The sequence below is a fragment of the Myxocyprinus asiaticus genome, chromosome 1 (genome assembly GCF_019703515.2).
Source record: "Myxocyprinus asiaticus isolate MX2 ecotype Aquarium Trade chromosome 1, UBuf_Myxa_2, whole genome shotgun sequence".
NCBI classification, from domain to species: domain Eukaryota; kingdom Metazoa; phylum Chordata; class Actinopteri; order Cypriniformes; family Catostomidae; genus Myxocyprinus; species Myxocyprinus asiaticus.
The window spans coordinates 68,096,397-68,107,449 of record NC_059344.1 but is presented as its reverse complement, the minus strand read 5'-3'; the positions used below and the strand labels follow the sequence as shown (position 1 = coordinate 68,107,449).

General features: G+C 37.8%; 1 protein-coding gene across 1 annotated transcript; it reads left to right on the top strand.

The window, feature by feature from the left end:
* Positions 1-1,166: 1,166 nt before the first annotated feature.
* LOC127447557 (trichohyalin-like) lies at positions 1,167-7,305 on the top strand. The gene is made up of 2 exons (XM_051709516.1): positions 1,167-2,670; positions 5,142-7,305. The coding sequence occupies exons 1-2, from the start codon at positions 1,218-1,220 to the stop codon at positions 6,920-6,922; spliced, it is 3,234 nt and encodes a 1,077-aa protein (XP_051565476.1). The 5' UTR covers positions 1,167-1,217; the 3' UTR covers positions 6,923-7,305.
* The last annotated feature ends 3,748 nt before the right edge of the window (positions 7,306-11,053 follow it).

Below are 11,053 nucleotides of genomic sequence, written 5' to 3'. Positions count from 1 at the left end.
GGACTTTATTTTACATTTTATCTGGCATGATTGGTCACATGAAAAACCCAAGAAAAAGCATCACAATGTTGGCAAGGCTGCCACACATGAAATCAGAAAACCAGATATTAAGAGCACAACTTCAGCAAATTGAAAAAACAGAGAACATGAAATGATCCAAATCATTCTTAATTTTCTTTCCTTTAATTCTATTCTCAAGGCAGCTCTCAGTGTACCGATCAATCAATGCCTTCACTGTGTATATAAAACAAGAAAAGAAAAGAAAAATAAATACCTAATCTAAACTAAAAGAATATGATATCTATCTTTTCTAAATTTGGGGCACCCCTGTCTGAGTGGAGACACCATGAGAGACGAGTTCTCCCATTCAAAGTCTTCAGGCGCCATTCTTAAAGAGTAAGGGGTCATAGGTCTCTGTTTATTCAGGGCACTAACATCATCTCACTCAATCTCTCCATCAGAGAGTCCCTAACAAAATAATAAACTCTACCTATCTTATTTTTGTTGGTTGATCAAATTTACACCGATAAATAGCAACTCACATGTAAATTTGTTCTCCAGTCATATTTAAACATATAAAATCAAAAACAAAACAAATAATCATGGATTCTTACATTTAGAAATCAAGTCTTTATAGTGTTTAATTTAATATTGTTAAAAATTGTATTCTCTCATAAACTGGACCAGACAAAATGTAAAACAGACACTTAAATGTGAAGTTTTCACATGTTAGGTTTACTTTTCATACTCAAATTACAAAATATAATTTTCTTATTAGTCATTTTCATCTTTCTTTTTAATATCTCTTTCCCATTTTCTTGACATCTTAGCATTTCCATTTGCTTAACCGTGGCAAATTCCACTCGCCAATTCCTATTGGCCTTTTCTCAAAGGTCAGAGGTATTTGGGGCTCCCAAGGGCGACCCCTAGTGTCACTACATCGACACAATGTCTCGTTCCCTCCATCAGGGAACGGAGGTTACGAAAATAACCAGGACGTTCTCAAACCTGTCCTGGAAGCCCCCTAACACTACACATTTTGGATGTTTCCTTAATCAAACATACCCGATTCAACTCTTTAGTGGAGCTCGTTAGTGGAGACTCCAAGTCTTAAATTGGGTGTGTCAGAAAAGGGCAACATACAAAATGTGCAGTGTTAGGGGGCCTACAGGACGGGTTGGATTACATGGATTGGGAAACTTCACTTAAATTTCCATATGATGTATTGTTATCTTTCTTTGATCTATCTTCGATTCATTTTTAGTCTTTTACTTTCAGATTCAGTAGGAAACATGGATGATTGTGAATGCAGGATTGTTCTGCTGGGTAAAACTGGAGTTGGAAAGAGTGCAACAGGAAACACCATCTTAAGAAGAAAAGCATTTAAAGCAGAATCATCTCAAGAGTCAATTACTAAAGAGTGTCAGAGAGAAACAGCTGAAATCAACGGCAGAAACATTACTGTGATTGACACTCCAGGACTGTTTGATACTAAACTCAGTAATGAAGAGATCCAGAGAGAAATCACTAACTGCATCTCAATGATACTGCCAGGACCACATGTGTTCCTCTTACTGATACCAGTGGGACGATTCACTCAAGAGGAGGAAAGATCAGTGAAGATAATACAAGAGACTTTTGGTGAACAGTCTTCAATGTACACCATTGTGCTCTTCACCAGAGGAGATGATCTGGAGAATAAAACTATTAAAGAGTACCTGGGAAGATCTGGATCTGCTTTGATGAATCTCATTGATCGGTGTGGAAACAGATACCATGTGTTCAATAATAAGACTGGAGACCGCACACAGGTTTCTGATCTACTGAAGAAAATAGACGACATGGTGAGAGCAAACGGAGACAGTTACTACTCATGTAAGGTGTTCAGACAGATGGAGAGAGCTCTACAAGAAAAAGAAAAGAAGGAACTGAAGGATAGAGTGAAAGAAGTGATCAGAGAGAAGGAAGATCTTCAGTCCAAATATAAAGAAGAGATAGAGAGAATGAAGATGATGATGGTGGAAGAGAGAAAGAGAAGAGAGGAGGAATTTAAAACAGAGATGAAGAGAGAACGAGAGGAATGGAAGAGACAGATTCAAGAGGAAAGACAGAGAAGAGAAGAAGAGGACGAGAAAAGGAGAAAGAAAGAACAAGAGATGTGGAATGAATATAATAAGAGACTTCAACAAGAGAGTGAGAGAATGAAGATGCTGGTAGAGGAAGAGAAACAGAATCGAGACAGAGAGATAAAGAAAAGAGAAGAGGAATTTAGAAGAAGAGAAGAGTATGAGAGGAGAAAGATGGATCAGGAAATGTGGGATGAATATTATCAGAAACATAAACGAGAGAAAGAGAGAATGGAGAGAGAGAAAGAAGATCTTTTGCTCAAACAACAAATAGAGAAAGAGAGAATGAAGATGAAGATAGAGGAAGAAAGAAAGAATCATGACAAAGAGAAGATGAGAAGAGAAGAGGGGTTTAGAGAGAGAGAAGAACAATATAAAAGAGACATTGAAGAAATAGAGGAACTTGAGAGAGAGATAAGAGAGGATATGAAGAGAGAACGAGAGGAATGGGAGAGACAGAAACAAGAGGAAAGAAGAAGAGAAGAAGAAGAGAAAGAACAACACAAATTCAGTTACCTTTATGATAGCAGTCCAAGTCCAGAGGGTAAGCACACAAACAAAATGATGACTAGCTCATTTTGAAATTAATCTGCAAATAATAATAATAATAATATTTTGGTAAGTGTAAGCAATAACCTGTTTATATTTTACTTGTATATTGTGTTTTCAGCACTATGTAAGGCAGATACAGTATAATGTTAATGTAGTATTGGTCTGATCCCACATTTAGGGGAGAATTCACTAAGAATAAAAGCGTTTGCTTTTGGCAACATAGAGTACGTACTTAATCTCTCTGATGTCTGGGGATTGGATAGATGGATTCATTAACTTCCATTGTGATGTTTATCCTTTAAAGGCCACATTAATTCTGATTAATTATTGAGCATAACGTCTTATCCAATTTTCATACATTTCGTTGTGTGGATGAGAAAGTGTTCAGAAAACGAAAACACAGTTTTCAAATGTATCCAGATTAATGTAGAAGTAGCCTAAATCTCCCTCTTTTGTGCAAACAGATTTTTAAGATGTACCTTTAGTTTAGGAATCTGTAAGACATAATGTTCAATTTGTACCCACAGCTTTATAACATGCACTCAAGGATTCATCTAATGCACAAGCTCTTAACTTGTTGACATTAATAAACTTTAAACAATTATTAAAACACCATTCAGATACCACAACAACTTACAATGGTTGATTTAAAGCTTAAAGAATCGTGACCGGTGGCTTAGGATCTCCTCTCTTAAGAGATTGATAAAGTGAACTTAAAAGTATTCATTTATAAATATATAGCCTACATATATAAATGAGGCTATATGCAGTATGAGGCTATGTTAGCAAAGCCCTTTACTGAGCATATATTGTAGATAATAATATTGTTAATATTTGTACACAACAACATCAACAAATGGAATTTTTTATTGTTAGATTCATTTTTTTTGGTTATCAGATATCTCTGTCAGGAAATATGTAATTTGATTCAATATTTAAATCAGTTAACTCTGGTTAATTAACTTGAGTTTATTGAATAACTTTAGTTGCGTCTTAAAGCGCTGTCTGGTTCTGTCTGATCAGAGATACATTCAACATGTTTTGTTTTAGCAAGCCAAGGGGATGGAAATTACGGTCACGCACACAGTGTTTTGAAGGATCTGTATCTCCAGCTTGTGGAGACAATACAGTTATTCTCTCTTACAGAGAAACTTGCAAACTTTGATGAAGTTTAAACATTGTTCTTTGCACAGCATAAGGTTATACAGCAATGGTAAAATAAAAGTATATGAATATAAAAAAGTACATGCATGTGAAATGTTAGATAGATGAATAAATGTATCAAGGAAATAATGTAAAAAGAGTAATACATAATAAACATATTATAAATGAAATACAAAAAAGTGCATACTGCTCTCTTGAATCCGGGTTAAATCAGTAAACAATACCCGTCACCTTTCAAATAACACACAAAAGAAGTTGAATTTAAGACACTCAGATCCATCATTATGATACTGTATATAATTGGTGTTTTAATAATTGATTAACAGTTTACTTTAAATCATCACCTAAGAATAATTACGTCTAAAGTCAAGGAGTTAAGAGTTTGAGCATTAAATGAATCCATGAGTGCAGTTTTTGAAGCTGTGGGAACAAATGGCAAAATTTAGCATTTGATTTACAAATCTGTGCTTACGGATTCCTAAATTGTGTGTACATATTAGTGGGCACAAATGATTAAACTGACAGAACACTTTACAAATCTTTACATACATATAATAACTGATAGTAAAGATGACAAAACTGTGCACAGTTTATCAGATCTCAATAAATAAATAAATAATGTTTCCTGACATTAGGAGAGTTCTGTAGAGTTTTAAGATTTCACATAATTTTCAGTAGCAAATATCAGTTGCATGGGGTCATGTCACGGAATCAGAAATGATACCAGATAAAGAATATATATGAGAGCAAGCTGCTGCAAGGTGCTTTCAAACGGAAGGCCCATTTTATTCACAAACTACTCCCAATGAGTTCATATTTATTACGAAAATGTCATGAATGAGACCCTTTAGGTGAAATAATCTATTTAAATTGAATGGAACTTCTCAATGGGGATGTCAGTAGTGCTGGTACTAGGGTAACAAGTCTCCACCATTACCTGATTTGCATACTTCCTTTAGTGAATAGGGTGCTAAAATGTTGCAAACAGCACATGAAAATCATTCTTAGTGAATCCCCCCTGAATGTTTAATTCAGAAGGTCAGAGAGGGATAGAAATGGTCATGTATTACAAAATTATTATATGAATCTGAACTGTTTGTCAGAGGTGTAGCCCAGCAGTCTGTGCGTGTGCTCATGGTGCTTATTTGTAAGTTAGATGCAAAAAAAGAATGACCCCCTTTTTTTTTTTTTTTTTTTTTTTTTTTGGAAAAACTCAGTTAATAAGTTTTCTCTGCATTTCAGGAAGTCTGATTCTCTCTGTCTTTGTTAATGTCTAAACTTAATTACTGTCATTTTCAGATGATGATTCAGGATGTCTGAGGATCGTTCTGATTGGGAGGAAAGGAAATGGAAAGAGTGCAACAGGAAACACTATTCTAGGAAGAAATGAGTTTCTGAGCCAATCAAGCACAGATTCTGTGACGACTGATTTTCAGAAGGGAGTTGGTGAAGTTGATGGTAGAAAAGTAGCTGTTGTTGATACTCCAGGACTCTTTGACACCATACTGACAGATGAACAAATGCAGGAATGTGTTTCACTGTCAGCACCTGGACCTCACGTCTTCATCATTGTGATGAGAGTAAATACCAAAGAGAAGATCCCCACTGTTGATCTGATAAAGAAGATGTTTGGTCCAAAGGCAGCACAGTTCTGCATCGTTCTCTTCACTAGAGAAGATGAACTTGAAGATGAGTCTATAGAAGATTATGTGAAGAAAAGCAACTCTACAGCATTCAAGAAACTGATCTCACACTGTGGAAACAGATACTTGGCTTTTAATAACGAAGAAAAGGAAGATTGCACTCAAATTACTCGGCTATTAAAAATGATAGAAGAGGTGAAAGAATCTAATCAATTCTTCACTAATGAGATGTTTGAGGAGGCAGATATTAAAAAGAAAATAGAAAAACTGAAAAAGAAAGAGGAAGAAATTCAGACTCAAATTGAGGAGTTAATAGTTAAAAAAGAGATGGAAAACACGAGAAAGAGACTGAAGGAAAAGAAACAAAAGACAGATGAGGAAAAAGAACAACTGGAGAAAAGGTTCAAAGAAAAAGAGGAAATTCTCAGAAAAAGATTTGAAGAGAAAGAAAAATTTGGAATAAAAAAACAAGAGTTAGAAGACCAGAAACAATCAGCAGAGGAAAAACTGCAAAAAGCTGAAAATGATCATAAAATAGAAAATATGAAAATAGAGATTGAACATCAGAGATCACAGTATGAAAAACAGCAAAAAGAAAGAGAAGAGGAGGATAGAAAGACAAAAGAGAAATACAAACAGGATCAAGAAAAGATGAAAAATGATCAAGAACACATCATGACAGAAATAAAAATGAGACAAGAAGAGGAAAATAAAAAGAGAAATTTGGAGGAACAAATACGGATTCAGGAAGAAGAGAAAGAGAGAAAAGATTGGGAGAGAAAAATAAAAGTGACTGAAAATGAGAAAAAAGAGATTCAAGAGGACATTAAACGACAGCACAGAGAATGGGAGAAGGAAATGAAAAGAAAGATGAGAGAACGAGAGGAAGAGGACAGAGAGAGAAAAGAGAAACATGAAGAAGAACTGAGAGGGAAACAAGAAGAACTGGAAAATATGAGAAAGAAATCTGAAAGAGAGAGAAAAGAAGAAAGACAAAAGAGTCTGGAGGAGAGACAGCGAGGGGAAGATAAAGAGAGAAAAGATATAGAGCAGAAAGAGAGAGAATATGAAGAAATGAAAATATATAATGAACGTCTGGAGCGAGAGAGAAAAATAGAGTATGAGAGAAGAAAACGAGAGAATGATGAGAGAAGAGAGCAGAAAAGAAAGAGATGGGAGATAACGATTGAAGATCTTAAACAGGAGCAACGAGATGAGATCAAGAGAAGAGAAAAAGATGAGAGAGAGAACACAGAAAGAGCAGAAAAACAGCATGATGAAATGATAAAGGAATATGATCAGAAAATAAAGGAGATGAAGAAACAAGAAGATGGAATAAAAAAACAAGCAGAGTTCATGGAGAGAAAAAAGCAAATCATTCAAGAGCTCATTGAAAATCTTAAAGATGAGAGAGCTAAATGGTGTTCTGTAATGTGAATAATTTGTATAATTTGGATGTTGCTAATCAATGAGCCAAATAAATGGCATTTGCCTTTTAAATTACATGTATTGTATGTGTGAAGGGTTGCTCTGTATTTCTTTTATTATTTCTGCACTAAATCAGCTATTCACATCAGCTCTTAAAGGGCCACTGTCCTGCAGATTTTAGCCCTAAAACCCCTGTCTAATCAATGATGCCATCTACACTGGAAGCGTGCGTTGTGGTGCATCACACCGACAGTAAACGGGTGTCCCGTTCCACTTTGCACTGTCATTTTCAACTCATCCTGAAGACCTTGATGAAGGTGTGTTTAATCAGGGTCTGAGCTAAACTGTGTATGTTCTCCAGAACAAGATTTGAATAGTCTTGCTTTAAAACGTCTCGGTTACTGTTGTAACCTCCGTTCCCTGATGGAGGGAAAGAGATGTTGTGTCAATGTAGTGACACTAGGGGTCACTCTTGGGAGCCCCAAACACCTCTGATCTTTGAGAAAAGGCCAATGGGAATTGGCAAGTGGAATTTGCATGCCACTTCCCCGGACATACGGGTATAAAAGGAGCTGGTATGCAACCACTCATTCAGGTTTCGCACTGAGGAGCCAAGACAAGGTCCCGGCCAATTCAGCAGGTAGTTCGGTGTTGTGGCAGGAGGGACACAATGTCTCATTCCCTCCATCAGGGAACGGAGATTACAACAGTAACTGAGACGTCCCCCTTCTGTCACTCACTCAACGTTGCGTCGATGTAGTGACACTAGGGGTCCCTATACAAAATGTCACAACTACTGAACTGTGTTACGTGGACTAGCGGTGCGAGATGGGCAGACCTCTGTGTGCCTTGTAGCCAGTGGTGTGCCTTGTTCAGGGTGGGACGGAGGGATCAACTCCAGCCCGACGCTCGCAGCCGCCCGGGCAAGCATTGCGGTCAGCTGCGCATGGCGTCAGACTGAACCAGCCCGCTCTCCGATGCTGTAATCGAAAGCTCATCCGCTTCGAGAACCATGAATGAGATTGCAAACTCACCCTGAGATGAGCCGGCGGTCCTATTGCAGAACTTGCTGGGGCAAACGAGCGTTCTGGGGAATGGGAGGTCCGTGGGGGGTTTCCCGACGGAGCGGCTCCCCAAATCCCCAAATCGTTCCCAGTGCTTACCGACGCAGCCTCAAACCCGTAGGTAGAAGGACCACGGCGGGGAGCCGCTGGGTTGGCTTTCCGGGGAAAGCCGCGACTGCATCCTTGCCATAAACATGCTCTTGCAGTGAGAACACGACCATCCATGAATGCTGTCCCTGCGTGGGCAGCGATAGTGGCCGTGGGAAGCAGAGAGGTAACGATCGCAACCAGGAAATATACACAAACGGAAAGCCATCTTTAAAAAGATGCTCTCCGTGAGTGCCACTCTTTTAGAAGGGAAATATACTCTTCTAGAGGAAGAATATACTCTTTTAGACTGCTGAAGGGCCCAGGGGCATTCTCTGCAAACCACAGATGCAGAGGGGGAGAAGCCGCTGAAATGCGCCGAAAATCCAGCAGACGAGGTGAATGAACTCGCAGTGAATTAAGCTTCAATGAAATAGAACCACTCGGCTCCGAATAGAAAATCTGAATGAGTGGTTGCATACCAGCTCCTTTTATACCTGTATGTCCAGGGGAGTGGCATGCAAATTCCAAATTCCTATTGGCCCTTTTTTCAAAAGATCAGAGGTGTTTGGGGCTCCCAAAAGTGACCCTTAGTGTCACTACATCGACACAACGTCTCGTTCCCTCCATCAGGGAACAGAGCTTACGAAAGTGACCAGGACGTTTAGTTTGCTGGTTAATCCTATTATGAACAAATTCATTCATGTGGATTGTTTTAATGCACATCTTGTATTCCTAATAAATTTAATTGGAGTTTATTTAGGAAATGTGTTTCCATCAAATTTTATGCACTTTTCTTCTTATCGAATAAAAAACATATCCACCTCAAGCGAGTGTATGTTTTTACATTTTGGAGATGTTATTCACATCTTGGTGTTTCCATCCAGCATTTTTTTATGGAATGTCCCAAAATGTGCATAAAAATAAGTGGTTGGAAACCCAGCTATAGAGCATTATTGACACCCACTGTTTGGACAAGTTTGATGGAAATATTTTTCAACACGTTTGATGTAAATCAACTTAAATTATTACCAGTGTTAAGGGCTGGGGATTATCTTTTTTCAATTTAGTAAAATTTAAAAGTTTGTAAACTAAAATTTGTTGTTTTATTGCAGTTGATGTTGATATGCTGTAGGGAATTAAACGTGTGTCATTTGTTAATGTGCATATGCTAATGGAATATTGTTTCTAAATACAGACTGAGGAGGAAAAAAATCGTTTGTTTTCATTTGTGTGCTTTAAAGTTAATTTAATTCTTAGTGGTCTTGATGTAAAATAGTTTAGTAACTAGTTCCACAGCTATTTCTAGTTGAGATTTCCAAATAATACATTCTAGTTCAATGAATATATATATGACATATGGAGTAAACACACTATTATTAATTGAAAGAATCTTTGTGCTAGGTTTCTAAATGTTGCACCAATTAAAACATTTTAGTTGAGTGAACTATGAAACTAGTTGAGCTAACTTACTATTTTAAATTGGAGTTCACTTTGAGCCAACTAAACAAGAAAAAAATCAGTTAATACTTTGAAGAAAGGAATTGAGTGAACATAAAAATTCTATGGAACTAGTTACTAAATATTTATTAATTGAGCTAGATTTTTTCAGTGAGTGCTGCCCGTCATTATAAAATTTATTATAGGCTATTTGTGTGTAACTTTATAAATGTTTGTAAATGCCCTCGTTAGAAATGTTTAAAGATATTTTCTTAAATATTAAACCTAATTAACCACATAATTACATATTGTTTTACAATACTTTTGTGCAAAACGATCTATTTCTTTTACACAATTGCTGCTTCCATAATCAGGTGTGCATTTTTAATATTTCATTTTCACAAATTCCTCTGCGGGTCAAGAGGAAAGCTTCCAGGATCAATGAAGACAGCGGAGGCCCTGTGTGGTCCTGTTAATGACAAGCATTAATTTAATATTACGAGGTTCAACGGGTTATTGTGGAGCGCAAAATAAGGATACATGTTGAAGATGCGCTTTAGGGACATTCACAAATCAAAGAGAGGTCTGCTTGTTACTCCCAAAAGTGATAACGGTAACAGCAATTCTACACAACATGTGGATCTACACGACGTGTGGTGCAGGTGAGAGCACCCTTGGATAGAGAGGAAGTAGAGATGAGGATGAGCAATATACAGATGATTTTTATGCATGGCAGCAAGTCACTGACTTTATTCCTCTCTCTGATTTTATACAGTTGTCTGCAACAATCATGCCACAAATAATTTTATATTAACTAATTAAAACATTCACCATTTACACAGACTGTCTATTTTATACATTTATTTATTTAAGGTATAAAACAGAGCTGCTGTAAGAGGAATCTCTGTGGGAGCGGATGGAACAGCTGGAGGAGGAGTCTCTGGGGGAGCGGGCAGAGTCGTGGAAGACCCTGAGAGCAGAGTCAACGTAGTCAGGAGCGCTGGCAGCGACTGGGAGTAGGAGCCCTTCTCTTCCGCTTCCAGACCAAGCCGTGAGTACAGCTGCGAGAGACTCGGAAGGCGGAGCCGTGGGAGGCTCGAGGGGCAGAGCCATGGTGCCCCCCCCAAAAAATTGCACTAGGGCTGAAACGGGCATGAACACTGGCTCTGGCATGGACGAGGCTTCAAGAATAGGCTCTTTGGCTGTGGCAGGCATGAGCTCGTTGGCCATCACCAGCTCATTGAGTCCAAGACGATAGATGTCCTTAAAACAAAGCTCTCCCCAATCAAAATCCTAGGCAAGACTACAGAAAAGCTCCATATACTCCTCTATGGTTTGGTCTCTCTGTTTGAGATGCAGCAGTTGCAAAACTGCTACATCCATAGTTGCGGGTCAGTTGTTCTGTAACGAATGCAGGAAGAAATTAAGAGAGCAGGATCTAAGTGCAGCTTTGATTTAATCAGAAAATGAGTCCAGAAACAAACCTTGGAAATCACCAAAAAACTAAAACTAAAACTCAGGAACAGAACAAACATCACATCCATGGGGG